At 44.0% G+C, this 21,901-nt stretch overlaps 1 protein-coding gene across 1 annotated transcript in view; it reads left to right on the top strand.

The window, feature by feature from the left end:
* The window catches only part of NLRX1 (NLR family member X1), a 201,206-nt gene that overhangs the window by 159,221 nt on the left and 20,084 nt on the right, over positions 1 to 21,901 (top strand). The window contains exons 6-7 of the mRNA XM_086956764.1: positions 4,128 to 5,518; positions 6,475 to 6,561. Coding sequence (XP_086812890.1) covers positions 4,128 to 5,518; positions 6,475 to 6,561 — 1,478 coding nt within the window. The remainder of the gene's footprint in view (positions 1 to 4,127; positions 5,519 to 6,474; positions 6,562 to 21,901) is intronic.

Below are 21,901 nucleotides of genomic sequence, written 5' to 3'. Positions count from 1 at the left end.
CTGTCCAGAAATGTGATTCAGAAAAGGGGGTGGTGATGAACAGAGTGTCTGAATTAAGCAGACCACTCTTACCCAGTCCAAAGATCAGGGCTTGATCCATCACTGTTATTTATCTCACTGCACCATCCCAGCTCTGAACCTGGCTATGTGCAAATCAGTCTGTCCCTGGCCCAGTGCATCATGGGAACAGGGCAGACTAAACTACCAAGCCAATTCTTCACCGGAAAGGAGACAAGCTACCGGGGACCGGTTTCTGGCATTTCAGCCGTCTTCGGCCCGGCTTGCTTGAATCCAGATGGTGCCGTGAGAAAGGGACTCATGTCTGAGTATACCCTGCCACACCTATAGTGGCCAAAAACGATTCGGAAAAGGGGGTGCTGATGAACAGAGTGTCTGAATTAAGCATACCACTCTTACCCAGTCTAAAGATCAGGGCTTGATCCATCACCGTTATTTATCTCACTGCACCATCCCAGCTCAGAACTTGGCTATATGCAAATCAGTCCAGAAATGTGGCCCACAGCTGCAGCTCAGACTCCGGCCCATTGCCGGAGGCTACGCCTTACCACTCCGACCCAGTCCGCAACCTACCAAGCGCTTTGGTACACAGCCTTGCATGTGGTTAGGGTTTGAGCCATTACGTGGCAGGGACTCATCCACTAGTGTAAGTACGAGATGTGTTCAAAACGCTGCTCGAAATGTTGCCATGTTTTTCAGCCTAGTGGAACTAGATAAAATATGGGGTCTTATGGATTGTGTCATTTCTGCTCATGTGGCCAATTGTGATTGTTCTTCCACTTCCTTCCTCGGCCATGACATATTTGTACAGCCCTGCCCATCTGGCATAATTTTTTTAGCATCTCTGCTTTGCGCATGATGTCCATACTAATATAATAAAGAGAGAGCCCAAACCTTTGAGGCGGGTAATCTCAGGAACCACAGCACCAATCACAACGTCCAATACAGCGTTGGAAAGGGCAGTTGCAGCAGAAGGACATAGGCTATGCAGACGCCCACCATATACATTTAAAAGATAAAAGAACCGTGCCAGCAAAGTAGTCCCTTGTGGGCGTGTCTGCGTTGTACTATAGGCGTGTGCTGGGGGCGTGACAAACGCTGGGGGCATGTGGTACGTTCCGCCCTTCATGCCATGTCTCATATCGTGTGCTAATCCCACCCTTCTCCCTTTAAATACCCCTGCACCCCATAATCATAACCCACCCTTACTCCTTAAAATACCCCAACACCCTTAAACACTAACCCATCTTAACCCTATAAATATACCCTTTACCCCAAAACCCAAACCTATCCCTAAACCCTAAAAATACCCATGTACCCCAAAACCCAAACCTAGCCCTGAACCCTATAAATACCCCTGTACCTCAAACCCCAAACCTACCCCTGAACCCTAAAAATACCCCTGTACCCCAAAACCCAAACCTACCCCTGACCCTAAAAATACCCCTGTACCCCAAAACCCAAGCCTAGCCCTGAACCCTATAAATACCCCTGTACCTCAAACCCCAAACCTACCCCTGAACCCTAAAAATACCCCTGTACCCCAAAACCCAAACCTAGCCCTGAACCCTAAAAATACCCCTGTACCCCAAAACCCTAACCTAGCCCTGAACCCTAAAATACCCCTGAACCCCAAAACCCAAACCTAGCCCTGAACCCTAAAATTACCCCTGTACCACAAAACCCAAACCTAACCCTGAACCATTAAAATACCCCTGTACCCCAAAACCCAAACCTACCCCTGAACCCTATAAATACCCCTATACCCCAAAACCCAAACCTAGCCCTGAACCCTAAAAATACCCCTCTACCCCAAAACCCATACCTATCCCTAAACCCTAAAACTACCCCTGTACCCCAGAACCCAAAACTATCTCTGAACCCTTAAAATACCCAAACACCCCAAAACATATACCTCAGTACCCCAAAACATATACCCCGATTCCATTACTTACCTTATCCAAACATTAAAAAAGAAACATGCTTTTACCATTCATGCATTTACAACGAATTTCGTTGTAAATGTATGCGTGGCAAAAGCTCATAAAATGTAATGCCATTCGTTATAATGGCATTGCGGAGTCATGGTACTTTCGTAATGAAAGTATGCAGACTGATGGTATGCGGAAAGAAAGTTGCAGAATAATGGGTGTTTACCCTCCCCTGGTAAGTACATTGGTGGCACGGCGGCCCACATCATCAGCAACATACTCATATTTTTTCACCACCCATTTGAAAAATGCACTGGTCTCTCTCATTGATGGCCAGCACCGACATACACTTTTAGACACACCTCCCGCCACACGCTCTAGAATTGCGAACTTTAGAGCTGGGGAGCTACGATCGAATCTCTGCACCAGCTCAACATTCTGTGATTCCAGGCAAATCGCTTTGTCTCCCCGTGCCTGCCACAAATGAATGTGTTCTTCTGTCATTTATTTTGTGCTCATGCCATGTTGTCGAGTTTGCGCTATATAATATTGCAAGGAAAAATAAAGTAGGGAAACTCGAGTTCACACACTACTGAAAGTGCACTCTTAAGTGCATCAGCAGTGCACTGTGAATCGGAGTGTTTCACAGGCCTGTCACAGATAAGAAATGCTATCAAAAAGAAATCCTACAAAACAATATACTACTGGCCGGCAGCAATTCATACCCGGACAACGTCGGGACGGGCTGCTAGTGCTATAATAAAATACAATACAGATGCACATTATCATGAATATGTGTGAAAGGGAAGCCAGAGAGTAGTTTTGAAGTTAGCCTACTCTATGGTCCATTCATAACACTCAGAATTATGGTTATAGCGGCCTCACTTACATGACCTAAAAAAGCACGCCCAACTGCACAAAACATAGTCACTGCATGCTAAGGGTACATGCTACACAACTCTTGCTATTTCGGATGCTTGAGGGTCACTTAAAACTAGTATCTGTGTCATGAGTATATAATCTACTATTAAAACATGATTTATTAAAACAGGCTGTGTGACCTTTCCGTGGTTCCCTAAAGACTGTTCGCTAACTGGTAGGAACTGTAGTCAGAACTCTATTCAACCCTCCAACAAACCTTTCAACCGTTGTAGTGTCTCTTTCTCATGTCTGTAAATAAGAGTGATGAATGGAATGATTGAATTAATCTCAGCCACTGGTAATTACTCGGGTCGCATCCCAAGCCATTGATATTTTGCACACCATGCCACCTCAGTTTGGACTCCGCTATATGCAAATCAGTCTTGACCCTGCTCCAATGGGAATAGTCCAGCACAAACTGTCAGGTCCTCCCTGAACCAGAACAGAAGCAACCCAGGGCCAGGTTCAGTCTAGTTGGGGGACTATCCGCCAGTTATAACTTGGTTCCAGTTGATAGTCTGGGAGCCTGGGAATGGAACCCTTCACACTTTGTGAAGAGCATTCGGAGCAGGACAGTTGACCTTTAATGAATGGTCTTGCATACCAGTCAACTGTGTCAAGGTAAAACCCATTTGTAAATTTGTAGGCCCAAATGGACATGTTCTGGACTCTTGATGCTCTCAAAAGCGACCTATTCTCAAAGACACTGAGTGCAGTCCAGGGTTAATGTTGCGCTCACTCAATTCGGCACTGACATGAAGATAAGTGTAAAATCTTCCCTTGAACGAGCTAAGTATTTAACTAGTCATCTGATGGCATATGTGTCCATGATCACGCAAAGTGAGATACCGAGGCAACTAGTTTGACTCCAGAATTGGAGGAATGCGGACAAGGCACAAAAAAAATCTCTTAAGCACTAAAAGAAGATGAGCTGAAGATGTTCACCTTTGCTTCTGCTTTAGCTGCAACCAGGTACCCATGGATATTTGTTGCGCTTGAGTATGATTGCATGCATGGCTGGGGCATATACATATTTCCTGTTCTCTGATACTGCTTTTGACCTCACAGTTGCTGTTAAGTAACTTCTTGCTTGAGGTTTCTATCTGCATCTCTTGGCCTTTGTATGTCATGGGGTGGTCCATTGTCTCCAATTAGCTAGAGACTTTCTTCCGGGAGTGCTGCAGAGTATACTATTGTCACCCACTAACATTATTTATCTAATTTTCCCCTGCTATTTCTATTTTTGTTTTTGCACAGGCCAGTATAATTATGACGACCAGGCCCTCTGCTCTAAGCCGGATCCCAACTAAATTTGTGGGACGTTATGCGCAAATCTGTGGCTTCTCTGACCCTGACCTGCAGAAGATGTATTTCCAGATGTGTCTGTCTGGTCTAGAAGATGATGCCAAGGAGATGTCAAACATTCTGGAGATGCTGTCTCGCAACCTGGAGAAGCAAAAACAGCTGGCAACTGCCTGCTTCCTGCCCTCGTACTGTTGGCTGACATGTGCCACGCTACATTTCCTCTACAGCACCAAAGCAGATGTGCTCAACCAGTCCCTCACTGGCATCTACACCAGCTTCCTGCGCCTAAACTTCAGCGGCGAGATACTCGACATCACCGACCCCTCACGTATCTCCATGATGCGCTATGTGGCCAAGTCGCTTGGCAAGCTGGCACATGAGGGCTACAAGAAGCGGCAGACCTGCTTCTCTGAGGAGGACCTGCAACGGTGCTTTGAGGTGGAGATGAAGTCGGAGGAGGAACTGAACCTGCTCACCGTCTTCCAAAGAGATGTCTTCCGCTTCTTTCTGTCACCATGTCTTGAGCCTGGAAAGGAGCAGATGTTTGTGTTCACCATCTCTGCCATGCAGGAGTACTTGGCTGCTCTATTTGTCGTCATGGGAGAGCACCGCAGTTCCTTGCAGCGCATCGGTAGCGAGATCTCCGAGACCATCGGCAAGGTTAGTGAAGACCTGACCACCATCCTGAATATTATGGCCAAGTTCCTGCCCATCCGCATCTTCGCACTCTTCAACCTTGTGAGGATCTTCCCTCGCCTTTATGGCAAGATTAGTGGCAAGAGCCAAGATGGCATCGCCCAGACCATGGCAGTGGAGATGTTCCGTGAGGAGGACTCCTTCAACGATGATGTCTTGGACCAGATTAACTCTAGTATCCTCGGGAAGGAGGGTCCAATGCTACACCCAGATGCCCAGGTTCAAGAGAATGAGGCCTTTGAGCTTTTCCCCATCTTTATTGGTGGACTACTCGCCCAAAATAACCGCGCCCTGCTTGACCAATTGGGATGCTCTATCAAGAACTTTGCTGCTTTTGAGATTACCAAGGGGATGAAGAAGCACCTGCTGAAGAGCAGCCTTAAGAAGCAGCCACCCTCTGAGATGATGGACTTCCTCTTCCTATTGTATGAGTTTCAGAATGACCGCTTCACAGCCGAGGTGGTCCGCTCCATGAAAGTGCTGGACCTTTCCACCGTCAAGATGACGCCACTGAAGTGCCACATCCTGGCCAGAGTGATTGGCACCAGTGGACACCTGGTGGAGACGCTGGATCTCACCTCCTGCCACATAGACCCTGGAGCCGTCAGGACTCTCGCCCCCATTTTCAGGCGCTGTGAGAATCTGGAGTAAGTGTATCTAATAGGTGAGTTTTGGGGGGAAAATGAGGAAGTGGAGTTAAGATCTCTGGGTCAAGAGTGGGAGATGTTAAGATTGAGGGAGGCCACAGTATGGGGAACGCATGGAAAGATTGCTGGATGAAGGAGCACTTTTGGTTGATTGAAAATATAGTGTGCAGGAAGGAGCGCTGGCACTGGATGAGGGAGAATATGGTATAAATAGAGGTGTGTGACCAGATGGATGCACTTTTTAGAAGTGGGGGAAGATAAGTGGTGATCTCGGGGAGGTATCGGCTGCTATGATATTACAGGGCAGGGTTAGTGGATGCCATCTCATGCAGGGCATGTGACTTCTGCTCATGTTTTTAGTGAGTGATATGTTCCGATTGCAATTATTTTCACCAAAGCTGTTGCATGGATATTCTGAGCACCATCTATATTTAAAATGGATCTTTTGGGTGTTTTCTCCTCTATTCGCAACAAGGCATTTTCTGAGGTCATGTGGTTCACTCTTACACCCCCTCGCGGCTACGCCACAACAAAGCTATCTAGAGTAACCTGAACGGAACAAATAAATCAACTGAAAAATAATGTAAATAGACAAAAAATAGCACTTTCTATTGAACAGCCAACCCAAAAAATAAAAGAATAATTTCGAAACATTAAATAGATGAATTATCTATTTGTATTTATGTAAATACACACTGTGAGGTGTAGAAGAGGTCTGTGGTGCTCCCAGCAGATACAAGCTTTGGTCCTATGATCCTCATGGTCTTTCTACTGCCTTTTTAGGAGGGTTTGGCCTTTGTTCACTTTTGAAGGTAATGTAGTGCTCCAACTCCTTGCATAATTCTGTACTCCTAAGGCCCTTCAGTAGACCTGAGGGTGGGCCGTATATTCCAGAATGACTGATCTGTTTAGCCCTGCTTGTACTGGACTCTGCTGACACTGAGCTCTGCCTTTAGCCTGCAGATGAACGGCTTGGGACCAGAGGCATGCAGAGACCTGCGGGATATGCTGCTGGACAAGAACTGTGCTGTGAAGACACTGCGGTGAGCAGAAAACGTCTATTGTTGCCACTCTCTCTTAACTTCCCATTCTTCTCCCAAACTCTCTGTCTTCATAGTCTCCTCTGATCACTTCCTGCTCTTCTTACTTATTTTCTTCTCCTTGTCACCAATTTCTTTTTCTGAATGCTTTTCTCTTCATTCGATTTCCTCCTCTTTTCTCATGTCTCCCTCTCTCATCTTGCTCTTTCTTCTGTGCTTCTGTTAGTTTATATTTGTACATCTCAATTCGATCTCTTTTTACACCATCAGCTCTTCAGGATTCCCCAAAATGTATTACGTTCAGTCTTTATTTTTGATCTTGGCAGTTGTGCTATTCTTGCTTCTGTGAGATTCCCATTTTAGGCTATGACTTTAGTGGCAACTAAATTCACACGTAATCACGGATTCAGCACTTCCTGTCAGTTTACTTTGAGTAGCAGGACTTTTTCCTGTGCTGGGAATGGACACTGTGTTTAGAGGTCACCTTTCACGAGTTTTGGCCAGCACCTCACTTTACTTTGTGTACGCAAGGGTTGTGTTACGGAAGCACGTATGCCTTTACCACGCACGCCTTTACAACATGTCCATTACAACGCATGCATCTTCACTGCACATGTTTTTACCACAATTTATTTGACCACATATGTCTTTACAACGAAAATGTAAGTATTTTATATTTACATTTTTGTTGTAAAGGCATACGTGGTAAAGGCATATGCTTGGACATTTTTTACAGGTAATTGTATATACACACACACATGCATACATATGTGTGTGTATATGTATAATATAAAATACGCACATATATATCATACCTTAATAACCACAATGCCTAATTCCATAGCCACCCTTAACCCTAAAAGTACTCTTGCCACCCAAAAACCCATAGCCCCATAAACCCTAAAAATACCATTGCCCCTAAAAAACCCATGCCCACCCTAAACATACTCTTGCCACCCAAACCTCCTACCCAGCCTATATTAAAAAACTGACCTTGCCAAACAAAAACCCACACCCACCCTAAAACTACCCTTGCCACACAAAAACCCACACCTATCCTAAGGAATTCCCTTGCCAACCAAAACTTACACCCAACCTAAACACAAAAAATGCCCTTGCCACTCAAAATCCCACACTCACCCTAAAACCTAAACATGCCCATGCCACCCAAAAACCCACATCCACTCTAAACCCTAAAAATACCCATGCCACCCAAAAACCCATACCTGCCCTAAACCCTGAAAATAACCTTGCCCCACAAAAGAACACCCACTCTAACCATAAAAATACCCTCGCTCCCCAAAAACCCATTCCCACCCAAAAAATACCTTTTCCCACCCAGAAACCCTAAAAATACCCTTGCCACCAAATAAACTTTACCAACCCTCAACCCTGAAAATGCCCTTGCCCTAACATACACACAAAGGGACGTTATAGCTAAGCTCACATTTCACTCATACAAAACCATAGACATTCGTAGTTATAGTTACTTGAGCTTACTATAACTTACACCCTCACAATGCACTGATTATGACCTCACATATTACATCACTCATGACATAGACTCTGACATCACTGATGACATCTCAAGTGACATCACTGATACCATCATCCACTAAGTGTGTTTTCTAAGAGTTTGAGTGTTAAATATATATAGTAAACTACTACATAACTTAAATCAGTATTAGTAATGAGTGAAACTATTTCTAACATATATTATGTGAGAGGCTGTGTGACTGTGTGTGTGTGTGTGTGTGTGTGTGTGTGTGTGGCTGTATGGCTGAATAAGTGGATGTGAGTAGCTGTAAGGGTGAGTAACCGTGTGAGTGCCTGTAAAGGTGAGTGAATGGGTGTGTAAGTGGTGTATGGATGAGTGAGTGGGAATGTGATAGACCTTATGGATAAGTGAGTGGATCTGTGAGTTTTTGTATGAGTGAGGGAATGACTTTGCAAATAGCTGTATGGGTGAGTGAGCTGGTATGTGTCTGTAAATGGTAAATAAAAAAAGGGTGCATGAGTGGCTGAGTGGGTCAGTGAGTGGCTGTGTGAGTGGCTCTATGGGTGAGTGAGTGGGTGTGTCAGTGGTGTATGGGTGAGTGAGTGGGTGTGTGAGTGACTGTATGGTTGAGCCAGTGAATGTGAGAGTGTCTGTATGGGTGAGTGTGTGCTTGTGCCATTGACTGTATAATTGATTGTGTACATGTGTTAGTGTCTGTATGACTAAGTAGGCGGGTGTGTGAGTAACTATCCGCAAGTGAATGGCTATGTGATTGACTAGGTTGTGAATAGCTGTATTGGTGACTGACTCAGTATGTGAGTGGCTATATGTGTATATGAGTTTGTGTGTAAGTGACTGTATGACTGGATGTGTGTGGCTCTATGGATGAGTGAGTGGTTGTGAGAGTACTTAAATGGGTATGTTAGTGGTTGTGTGGATGTGGGAGTCGACATATGAGAGGTTCTATGGGGCTGTGAGTAGGTGTGTAAGTTGTTCTGTGGATGATGTCATCAGTGATGCCATTAGTGATTTCACTGACCATATCATGAGTGATGTAATATGTGAAGTCATAAGCAGTGCATTCCAGGGGCGTATGTCATAGTAAGCTCAGGTAACTATAACTGCTGAATTTCTATGGTTTTATATGAGTGATATTTGATCCTAACTAGAACGTTGCTTTAACCGTTGATTTTTTCAGTGAATTTCTAAGATTTTTTAAATTCTGTTTGTGAACTATAACGTCCCTGTAACCTTTGTTTTTTTTCAGGTAAATTTCTAAGGTTTTTAATTATTATATTGTTTAAATATATATATATATATCTATACTAATATAATAAAGAGAAAGCCCAAATGTTTGAGGCAGGTAATCTCAGGAACCACAGCACCAATCACAACACCCAATACAGCGTTGGAAAGGGCAGTTGCAACAGAAGGACATAGGCTATGCAGACGCCCACCATATACATTTAAAAGGTAAAAAAACTGTGCCAGCAAAGTAGTCCCTTGTGGGTGTGTCTGCGTTGTGCTGTGGGCGTGTGCTGGGGGCGTGACAAAAACTGGGGGCGTGTGGTACGTTCCGCCCTTCATACCATGTCTCATATCGTGTGCTAATCCCACCCTGCTCCCTTTAAATACCCCTGCACCCCATAATCATAACCCACCCTTACTCCTTAAAATACCCCAACACCCTTAAACACTAACCCATCTTAACCCTATAAATATACCCTGTACCCCAAAACCCAAACCTATCCCTAAACCCTAAAAATACCCCTGTACCCCAAAACCCAAACCTAGCCCTGAACCCTATAAATACCCCTGTACCTCAAAACCCAAACCTACCCCTGAACCCTAAAAATACCCCTGTACCCCAAAACCCAAACCTAGCCCTGAACCCTAAAAATACCACTGTACCCCAAAACCCAAACCTACCCCTGAACTGTAAAATACCCCTGTACCCCAAAACTCAAACCTAGCCCTTAACCCTTAAAATAACCCTGTACCCCAAAACCCAAAACTACCCCTGAACCCTAAAATACCCCTATACCCCAAAACCCAAACCTAGCCCTGAACCCTAAAAATACTCCTGTACCCCAAAACCAATACCTATCCCTAAACCCTAAAACTACCCCTGTACCCTATAACCCAAAACTATATCTGAACCCTTAAAATACCCAAACACCCCAAAACATATACCTCAGTATCCCAAAACATATATCCCTATACCCATACTTACCTTATCCAAACATTAAAAAAAACATGCTTTTACCATTCATGCATTTACAACGAATTTCGTTGTAAATGTATGCGTGGTAAAAGCATATAAAATGTAATGCCATGCGTTATAATGGCATTGCGGAGTCATGGTACTTTCGTAATGAAAGTATGCGGAGTGATGGTATGCGGAAAGAAAGTTGCGGGATAATGGGTGTTTACCCTCCCCCGGTAAGTACATTGGTGGCACGGCGGCCCACATCTCCAGCAACATACTCATATTTTTGCACCACCCATTTGAAAAATGCACAGGTCTCTCTCATTGATGGCCAGCACCGACATACACTTTTAGACACACCTCCCGCCACAAGTTCTAGAATTGCGAACTTTAGAGCTGGGGAGCTATGTTCGGATCTCGGCATCAGCTCAACATCCTGTGATTCCAGGCAAATTGCTTTGTCTCCCCGTGCCTACCACAAATGAATGTGTTCTTCTGTAATGTAAATTGTGCTCATTCCATGTTGTCGAGTTCGCGCTATATAATATTGCAAGGAAAACTAAAGTAGGGAAACTTGAGTTCCCACACTACTGAATGCGCACTCTTAGGTGCATCAGCAGTGCACTGTGAATCGGAGCGTTTCACAGGCCTGTCACAGATAAGAAATGCTATCAAAACGAAATCCTACAAATCAATATACTACTGGCCGGCAGCAATTCATACCCGGACAACGTCGGGATGGGCTGCTAGTATATATATATACAAATTGTAACGTCTAAAATTTGAGAACAGGTGTGTTATTATGTATATAGGTCAGAGACTAGATAGATGAGTATCTTTATGACTCTGTGAGTGGGTGTATGAGTGGCTTTATGTGTCTCTGTGTTGATCTGTGAGTGGTGATATGGGTTTGTGAGTGGGTGTGTCAGTGGCAGAGTGAGTCTGTGAGTGGGTGTTTGAGTCTCTGTAGGTCTGGTACTGAGAATAGAGCTATGGGTCTGTGGGTAGGTGTGTGAATCTCTGAGTGGATCTGCGAGTAGGTGCATGAGTTTGTCAGTGGCTCTCTCAATGGGTGTGTGAGTGCCTGAGTGGGTCTGAGAGTGGATGCATATGTCTATAATTGGGTCTCTGAGTAGGAGTAGGAGTCTGAGTAGGTGCATGAGAGTCAGAGTGGGTCTGTGAGTGGGAGTAACAGTATCTGATTGGGTCTGTCAGTGGGTGAGAGAATGTCTGAGTGGGTCTGTAAGTAGGAGTGTGAGTGTATGAATGGGTCTGTGAGTGGGTGCATCAGTGTCTGAGTGGGTCTTTCAGTGGGTATCTGAGTCTCTGGCAGGGTCTGTGAGTGGACACATGAGTCTCAGAGTGGCTCTGTGAGTGAGTGTGTGAGCATCTGAGTAGATCTGTTACTGGGTGTAGAAGTGTCTGAGTGGGTTCATGCGTGTCCGAGTGCATCTGTGATTTGGAGCGTTAGTCTCAGAGTGGGTCTGTAACCAGGTGTGTGAGTATATGAATGGGTCTGTCAGAGGGTGCATGAGTGTCTCACTGCAACTGTTAGTGGAAGCGTCAGTCTCAGTCTGGGTCTGTGACTGCTTATATGAGTACATGAACTACAAGAAATACATTTGCAGGGCCGCATATTTCACGAAGAAAATTATAGCGGCCAATAACTGCCCTAAAGTTCTGTTTAGTACTGTACAAAAACTTGCTAAGCTACCAAATGGGCAGGACACTAATGTTAGCCAGGAATTTTGTAATTCACTAGCAGCTTCCTTCCAGCACAAAGTCAAGTCCATTTACGGCTTGTTTGTACAACAAGAGCAATCAGTCGGCACTGGTAGCGATTCCTCTCAATAATAGGCAGTCTGCTCATCAGCTCTCAGCACAAGACACGCTTGAGTCAGATTTTCTGATCTTCCACTCCTTCTCCATAGTAGCAGTGGAACATACAGCCAAATTTAATGTGACTACCACATCAGGTTCCCCTGCAGACCATTGCCCTCCAAAAATCATGCACTTGTCACCTGAAACTATCGCCATTCCACTAACAGCGATTTTTAATTCAATGTTCCTAACACGTACATTTCTTATGGAGTGGAAGAAGGCCTCTGTTCTTCCTCTGTTGAAGAAGCCTAATCTAGACGCCAAGAAAACAACTAACTACAGGCCAATATCCAGACTCCAGACTCCCATTTCCAGCTAAAGTGGTTGAAAAGGTTAGGAACATTGAACTTTCTGGTTTTATCAATGACACTACCATTCTTGATTCATCCCAGTTTGGCTTTCGTGCCCAGCATAGCACAGAGTTGGCCCTTATAGCTGCTATGGAAGAATTTAGGCTAATATTGGCTGGTGGAGAAAACGCGGCACTGATCCTTCTGGACCGGTCAGCATCCTTTGATACTGTTAATCATGGGCTGCTGCAGGAGCGTCTCGCTTTCATTGGGATTAGGGGAAATGCGTTGTCATTGTTGGGATCTTTCATGTCAGAACAGTCCCAGGAGGGGGCTCTGGGAAAAGTTGTATCTGCACCTTTTACACTGCCGTGTGGAGTTCTACAGGGCTCCTATTTAAGCCCAGCATTATTAAATCTTTATGTTACCCCTTTGGCCAGGGTAGTAAGAAGCTACGGCTTCAGCTTGGTGTCATATGCAGACGACACGCAGATCGTCGTCTCTGTCAGTAATCCAGCGATTCAGACAGCTATAAGGTTCCACAATTGTATGATCATTTCGCCAATTGGATGTCTGACAACTGTTTAAAGCTTAACTCAGCTAAGACTGGGGTTTTGCTGCTAGGGAACAACGCAACTTTCTGGACATGGACAGACAATTGGTGGCCAGTTCAACTTGGCACACTGTCGAAACCAGTGCAAATGCCATAAACCTTGGAGTTAGTTTTGATACTAAACTGGCTTTTGGAGCGCAAATTAATGTAATTACCTCAGTTTGTTTTTTCATTTTGAAAATACTGAGGAACATACTGCCGGCTCTACCACCAGACCTGAGAAAGACGGTGGTAATTGTGCTTATTGCTTCAAGGTTAGACTATTGTAATGCCCTTTTTTCCAGCGCCTCGAAACACAGCATCAATAATTACAGACAGTACACAATGCGGCTGCCAGAGTATTGCTGGGCATCCATAAATATAACTCAATCTCATCGTCCTTGGCCAAACTCCATTGGTTACCAGTAGCCAAAAGGATTCAATTTAAATCTCTGTGCATAGTATTTAAATCCTTTAACAAACAAGGGCCAACCTACGTGGCAACATTTTTAAAATCTTATACACCACCCAGATCTCTCAGATCTACCAATCCGAGAAATCTAGTCTTACCCAGAATCAGCAAAGTCAGGTGGGGAGGTAAGAGTTTCACAGCCACCACTGCAGGCCTCTGGGATGCTTTACCCATCTCTTTAAAAACAGAGACCAATTTTCTCAAATTTAGGAAGGGCCTTCAAAACATGGTTGTTTTCAGCTTAGTCAATTGTTTAGTATTTCACCTGAATTTACCTATCAAAGGCAGCGCCTAGACATCCCAGGGTATTAGTTGCGCTTTAGAAATTTATCATCATCATCATCATGAGTGGGTCTGTGATTGGGTGCATGAGTGTCTGAACCTTCCTGTCAGTGGGTGCATCAGAGTCTGAGTAGATCTGTGAGTATATGCACTGGTGTTTTAGTGAGTCTATGAGTGTGTGCATGAGTGTCTCAATGGGTGTGTGAGTTAGTATGTGACAATATGAGTGTGTCAGTGATTGAGTGCATTAGTGTCTGGGTGGGTCTGTGAGTGGGTATGTCAGTGGCTGTCTGAGTCTGACAGGGTCTGAGTGGACGCATGAGTTTCTCAGTGGGTCTCTGAGTGGGTGTATGAGTGTGTGAGTGCGTCAGAATATCAATGAGTCTGAATGAGTTCATGAGTGCCTGTATTTGTCTGTGACTGACTGAATGCATGAGAATATGAGTGTGTCTTTGAGTGCATGAGTGTCTGAGTGGATCTGTAACTGGGTGCGTAAATCTCCGAGTGAGTCTTTGAGTGAGTGCCTGAGTGGCTCTGTGCCTGGGCGCATCAGTGTCTCAGTGGCTCTCTAAATGGGTATGTCAGTGTCTGAGTATGTTTGTGAGTGGATGCATGAGTCTCTAAAGGGTTCTGTGAGTAGGAATCTCTCACTGACTGAGTGGGTGCATGGAATCAGAGTGGATCTGTGAGTTGGCGTGTGAATCTCTGAGTGAGTCTGCGTGGGTGCATGAGTATCTGAGTGGGTCTGTGTGTGTATGACTGGGTCTGTAGATTAGCCAGTGTCTGAGTGGGTCTGTGAGTGAACGCATGAGTCTCAGAGTGGCTCTGTGAGTGATTGTCTGAGTGGCTCTGTAACTGGGTGTATAAGTGTCTGAGTGGGTTCATGACTTTTTGAGTGTATCTTTGATTGGGAGCGTCAGTCTCAGAGTGAGTCTGTAAGTGGGTGTGTAAGTGGGTGTGTGAGTGCCTAAGTGAGACTAAGGGTGGGAGTTAAAACATATTTGTTTTTTTATTTTTCATTGATATTCGCGAAGTCATTGCGAGGTATATTCATGAATTCGCCGCAGCGTTACCCGCGGGCCAAACTGACTTTCGTTGCAAATTTGCGAATATCACATATGAGCGAAAAAAACGTTTTTCGACATATTATATTCATAAGGGGCTCCTCAAACACCCCTATATTCCTCTCATGGGGTCAAGGCATATCCAGCTTGACCCCTTCTGCCACTTTTTCCCATTTGGTTTGACCCCCAGGGACTTTTCAGATGAGTAAAAATGGCGGCCACAATTCTCTGCTCAAGTTCCGGTCAGCCAGTCACGGCATTCCTATTGGCGCACGCATTCGCAATTAATCGCAAAATCGTTGTGAATTAGCCACTATCCCAGGTATACAAATTTGGATTTCCTTTCCTTTTCTCAGCAACTACTGAGTGGATTTACACCAGATAACTGAAAGCGTGATCTGCAAACCAAAATCTACCTTCTTGCCAAATTTGGAGTAATTCCATTTAGCAGTTCTGGCTGTAGTCATGTTCAAAGCTCCTATTGGAATGGACATAGGAAACTCACTTTTTTTGAACCCCCACTCCTCTTTTTCTCGCCCCAACTTGACGGATCACCCCAAACTTTCCATGCACAGCAAGACTTACTGTGATGTTTTTTATAAAAAAAACAAATTGTGAGGATTCTGCAAACAACGGCAAAGATATAGGCTAGTCCAAAAAAGCTTTTTCTGTGGACACATGATACTAACTATATCTACCTTCTGGCGATCTGGGAAATACTTACATTTTTGTTGTAAAGGCACGTGTGGTAAAGCCATATTCATGGTAAAAGTGTGTAAGGTAAAGAGGCATAAGTTGTAATGGATGCATGGAAAGGTTATGCGTTGTAACGGGCGCACTGAAAACGCTGTTTACCGTATGCAAGACAGAAAGTGGCTGAATGAACTGAAACAGAGTGTCGATCGGGTTGGCCGATGTATTTGTAGATAGTCTACCTCCTTCCTCATCATGAACCCCTTTCATAGTGCACCAATGGCAGTCCTTGTGTTTAAATGAATCCTCTCTGTAGGATCCTTTAGGTTTCAATCATTTCTTTTGAATTTTTATAAAACCCACCTCGGGAAGTGCATACTCCTTCCCCACTGTAAATGTGAAGAAAATATTACGCACCATCCTTCCACAACTCTTCGTAGTGACAGATTGCTGCAGTGTTGCTGGCCTAGATTGCAAAATATGTTCCCCTTTGACAATAGGACCGCTCCCCTGGTATCATATTCTTGTTGTTGTCTAATACACCCAGTGCTCAAAGTGTCTTAGGGCAGGTAAGGCCTCTGTTGTCATTCAGGTATGTCCGGAAAGAATCTCGCATTCTGTTAAACTTAAAGGTCTCTCCTTTCAGATTGTATGCTATGTTTTCATGAGTATGCAATTTCTTGAGCTTCTGGGGCCACAGTTCCAAAGTTGTTGTCAGTGTGCTTCCCCGCATACCCAGGATGGTTCTCTTACTGGCAAGTAGAAGGTGTGACAATCTTTTCTCTTGTTGAGTGTAATGGATATGTTTCTTCCACCAGACCACCTTGAATGATTGGTGCTGGGCTAGGGTATTAGCAAATGATGAGGTATAGACGGAAATATACCATTAATTTTGCTCAGCTCTCAATCCCTGTGCTCAGCTGCCCTGTCCAGAAATGAATGTTATAGAGATCCATGTAACTTTGTTTAGCCGCCTTAAATAATTATTTGTACAAGCATCAAGACCGACAGCTATAAAAAAGAATCCTAGGAGAACTCCCTGATATGCTAAGGATTCCTTAAAGCCAAAATGTTCCTGATAATATTAAAATCACATATCCTCTTTGCAGTTTGCAGTGCTAGGGCTCACTATACTAAAATCTTACATTTAAGTAAATGAAACTGGGATGAAACCAACTACACGGACCTTATTGAGGCATCAAAATGAACAGACAGGTCTTCCTTCTGGGATATAGCTGCATATGGTAACTCAGAGGGTACCATTAACGATGATCATTATATTCAACCAAAACACTCCAGATAGCGAATCTGTCAATATAGTTTCCTATCTAACATTGGCTGTTATGGATAATATTTTATTTTCTCTAGCAGATATACAGTTGGCAATTGAGTCTCTAAAATCAGGGAAGGCTCTAGGGCCCCAATAAGATCCCGATAGACCTTTAGCGCTCATAAACTATAGTCTGGACCACTTATATTAACCTATTAACCAATGCCATAGTTGCAGGGGCATGTTATGAAGAACAAGGGAACCCAAATAAGGTTTGTCAGGGACCTTGGGTAAACAATTATTTCTAAAGACAGTGGTCCATACACAAGGATTAATGAGAGCAAACAATAAATATAGACCCAATCAGTACTATATTTTACAGCTGTCCAGCCGTACAGGTGTTTTTAATATATAGCTGCTTAAATATACACAAAATTCAGCAAGAAATAAATAAAGTGGGACACAAGCCTGTATCCAACTTAGTGGGAAGAACGTACAACATGAAACAAAAAGGCTCAGGCAGAGTGAATTGTTTGTATGAGACACATTTTGGTAGGGCAAACAAATTATAGTGGAGACACCATTACACCATTACACATAATAAGTATTAAATAAAGAGGTGTATATGGCATACAACAAGTCGACGGCATTTCGATCCTTACAAAAGATATAGGATCATCATCAGGACATTAACAATGGTATGCCTGTATACATTTTACCTGTCATAAATACAACCGTACGAGGGAATAAAGGATGAAAAAAGAAAAGAGACATATGAAAGTCAGCTCGAGCGGAAAACTATTTGAAAACAACTTGGGCGCTGGTGAGGGCAGTGTATGTCAGACCAAAGTAAGAGGATCGAACGTGAGTACAATGATACCGGAGAAGTGACCAGAATGTATGAAATTGGTAAGCAAGAGTAAAGGAATTATGCAATAACGAGCAATAAAAGTCAGTCATACGCGTGCGGTGATAAATCGCGCAATACAGTAGAGAGCTTGGTGAGTGGTGAAAAACCTGGGAAACTAGAGGAGTGCCAGTAAAACGCCGGTGTTGAAAGCAAAATGGGTGTGGGATTACTTAAGAGAAACAAGGAATAATTTTAAAAAATGGCAAACGCATGCACTGGTGAAGCGCGTGTGAAAACAGTGCCAGTGGGTAGAGTGCTTAAGGGCAGTGAGCGAAAGATAGTTAAAGTAATACCTAGATCCAAGTTAGAGTGACTTGCTGGAAGTTTGTATCAGGTGAAGACCGAGTAGAAGTCCAGGCAAAAGTACATGTAGAGGATGCAGACAGCTGTGGCCGAGGTCTGTGCAGTTGGATGCTGGGTCAGAGTCGACCTACATAAAAAATTACAAATGATGTGGATCTAAGAGAAGAGCGTAGAGATTGGCGGGGCGCCGCAGGAGGAAAGGAGCTTACCTAATAAAGGCTATAAAAGCTTAAAGGAGGCATTTGAAATGTTTGCACCCTGGAGCGGTCTCGAAATCAGAGTGTCCTAAATGAAGGAGAGTGGCCAATTAAGAAGGGTGAGATCAAGATTGGTGGGACAGTACCAATTGCAGGCACAACAAAGCTTACCTATTGCAGTGTGAAGCTGTATATCAGGGATGGCTAGCCAGTAACCTGTGAGCCGAGTCCGTGGTCTCTAGTGACAAAGAATGGGGTTGAGGCCAATCTAAACAAAAGTTTGTGGAGATTTAGTATTTAGGTAGTAAGGAGGTATGGCAAGGGGAATTGGGTGCAGGGCGCGCTTACCTGTGAACAACCTCTGTTAAAGCATGTCTTGCCTCTGGGGATCGGGGATATGAAGGAACGAGTTGCCAGTGAGGAGGCAGTGTAAATGGGCGGGGAGCTAATTGGATGATGAGGTTATGTGACAGAATCAAGAAAATAAAGGACAGACAAGGTTACATAAAGGAAGCTGCTATTTTGTAGTGGTGAATGAGAGAAGAAACTAATTGGATGATGAGGTCAAGTGACAGAATGAAGAAAATAAGAAAAATAAACGACAGACAAGCTTACGTAAAGGAGGCAGCTATTTTGTAGTAGTGAATGAGAGAAGGAACTAGTATAGCGTGAACGGTAAGGAAGTGATAATTACGCTTAGATTTATGCGAGACACTACATAGAAGAGTCTGTAAGAAAGATAGATGAAAAATAATTAACCACCAGGGGGTTTACAGCACAATTACTGATATTGTACAGAGAGTTTGGATTTAACAGAGAGAGGTGACAGAATGGCACAGTAAGACAGGTTAAATTAACATAGTCCAATCCTCAAGACTGTATGCTGCCAGTTCGTAAAATCCACTTGAGTTCCTCCTTGTTGCGCCTCTTGGTGGTGGCTTGATCACACTGATCATGGTCCACCGGATTTCGTCCTTTGTATGGCCTGATGCCAGAAAATGTTCCACAAGGGGTGGGCGTTTGGTTTTCCGCAACGTAATCAGCTGCGATGTTGGCAGATCCTTATTCGTGCTTTTTGTGTGGTTTGGCCAATATAGATTTTATTGCAGGGACATAGAATTGCATATATAACATTGCAAGTGTTGCAGTTCGAAAAATCTTTCAATCCAATTTTGATTTTGCCAAAGACAAATTCCTTGCATTCAATAGTAAATTTGCATGCAATGCAGTTCCCGCACTTGACGTGCCAAGTGAATAGGGCCAAGCCCCACTGGTCATTGAGTGTACCTGTGCGTGTTGAAGATGGCAAGGCTGCTCTGACCAAATGGTCCTTTACATTTTTGTTCTTTTTAAATGCAACCAATGGGCGTTCCAGTTTCAATATGCCTGCACGTGGGTGGTTGCTGTCGTATCTCAGGAGCGTGTTACGTTTGGTGGGTTTCCTGAACAGACTTGTGATTAGTGTACCTTCCTTATGTTGGATGTTGAGGTCAAGGAATGGAATTGTGGTCTTGCTGTGTGACAGTGTGAAATTGGTGGGATCAGTCGTGTTCTGAATGGCCTCAACAAAATTCCAATTGGGTTTGATGGCATCCTGAGAGATGGTGTGTCCTAAGTATTCGACAGAACCTATATCAATATGACATTTTTCTTTCTTAAGAGTGAGCCCTGCCCTATGTAACTCTGTAAGTACCTTCCTAAGCATTTCATTATGCTCCTTTAACATCTTTCCCGTTGATTAAAATATCATCCTGGAAGCACAGCGTCCCAGGTATGTCCTTTACTACATTTGCATGATCCTTTGGAAAGCAGTCGCCGCGGAAGCTAGACCAAAAGGAATGCATAGATATTGGAAATCCTCCAGCAGAGTTACAAATGGGGTGAAGTGGCGAGGCTCTGATGTAACTCCACTTGCTGGTACGCAGAAGATAAATCCAATACACTAAAGCAGCTGGCTCCCTTAATGAAATTGAAGACCTCGTGGATGCGTGGTGAAGGGTGTCTATCAACCCATATGTTTGCGTTGAGATCTCTTAAATCGATGCACAACCCGATTTCTTTGCTCAATGCTTTGGTCCTTAGGACCACTGGAGCCAACCACTGGAAGGTCTCCATAGGCTCAATCCCTCCCATCTCTAAGAACCTGTATAGTTCTACCTTCAGTGGAGAAAACATCCTGTGAGGAATGGGTCTAGGTTTATGTGCTACAGGTTTGGCCTTGGCTTTGAGTTTGATGCAATGTTGATAACCTTTTAGTAACCCCAATTTCTCTGTGAACACCTCAGGAAAGTCATTACACATCAGTACCACACACAGAAGGATCTAACAGCAACACATGGTCTGGACTGTTAGGATCTAATTTGATTCCCAGCTCTTTCTGATATCTCCATCCCAACAAACTGGACCTTTTCTCAAAAATGTAAATCCTGCATACAGTGTTCCTTCCTTTGAAACCATTGTCCATGGTTGTCATGGCCCACAATGGTATGGGATCACCGTTGTACCCTCCCGGTTTAATATCTGGAACTTCTCATTTCTTCTGCATGTTGGGAAATATTTTGGAGAACACATTTTTGTCAACTAGGGTTTAAGGAGAGCATCAGTCTGCGAAAGCTGTAATAGGTTTGTTGTCCAGAGTGATTCTGCATGACGGGAAATTAGAAATATTATTAACATCCTGTAGTTGAAATATTCATTTATCTCCTTAGGATGTACCTTGTTCAATCACTAGTACAAGTTTAGAATGCTGTTCCTGACACACCCTCTTCAAATGACCTCTTTTTCCATACTTGCGGCACAGATTTGGCCTGACACAAAATATTATTGGCAAGATGTATGGGGCCTGGGTGTATCGAGCTTGATGCTAAGTATGTGCATGGGCCCACTGTTTGGGTCTAAATTGCTTTACCTGCCGGGCATCGTCCTTTCCACAGTGCATTAGTCCAGGACCTGAACTGGCTCTGCAGACTTCGGCCCTCTCCCTGGTGTAACTTAAGGCATATGGTAGAGGGAGAGAGGCAGCCTTCTACTCCTCAGGCTGCCATTACCCAGGCTGCCTTAACCTCATGCCGCTGGTGTCTGGAGTGCCAACACGTTGAGGCTTCTGCTTGGATCAGCCTCGACCCAACAAGACGAGCCCTGGTAGGCAGCAGGTCTATGTGCCATCCTCCAGCACATTCTCCACTTTTCTGCTTCATTATTGAGATGGGTTGGATCCCCCAAATCCTCACACATCTTTTGAGTTGGGTGGGTTTCACTGAAATAATCTAAACTCCATTCTGCCAAGATAGATCACTGATCAAGTCATTTGAAAATATCCTTCAGGAAGGCTTGCAGACTTACCATGCTAGCTTCTGAGTCCCAGCATGCCACCGTGGATAATGATTGCAAATACACTCCCTCTCTGGCTTAAGGAGGGTTTGGAGGTTGAATCTGAGGGCCATTTGTAACCGCTGTGTGGGAGGCAGCTTTAGACATGATAATCTAACAATGTATCCTCCGAATCCTGGTTCTCATTTCCCAGAAGTAATCTGGATTAGTGGCAGTGTTGGTAATGCTGACCTTTAGTAATTTTTCCAGCTTTAGGAACCGGAATTAAGAACATTATTTGAAGTTTGATTAATCATGAGTCAGCTATAATTGGTTTATCACAAGGCAGAAGAACACTGGAAAGCATTCCTTA

This window comes from Lissotriton vulgaris, chromosome 2_1 (genome assembly GCF_964263255.1).
Source record: "Lissotriton vulgaris chromosome 2_1, aLisVul1.2, whole genome shotgun sequence".
Lineage (NCBI taxonomy): Eukaryota > Metazoa > Chordata > Amphibia > Caudata > Salamandridae > Lissotriton > Lissotriton vulgaris.
Note: the sequence above shows the minus strand (reverse complement) of the source record. Positions and strands in the feature narration are given on the sequence as shown.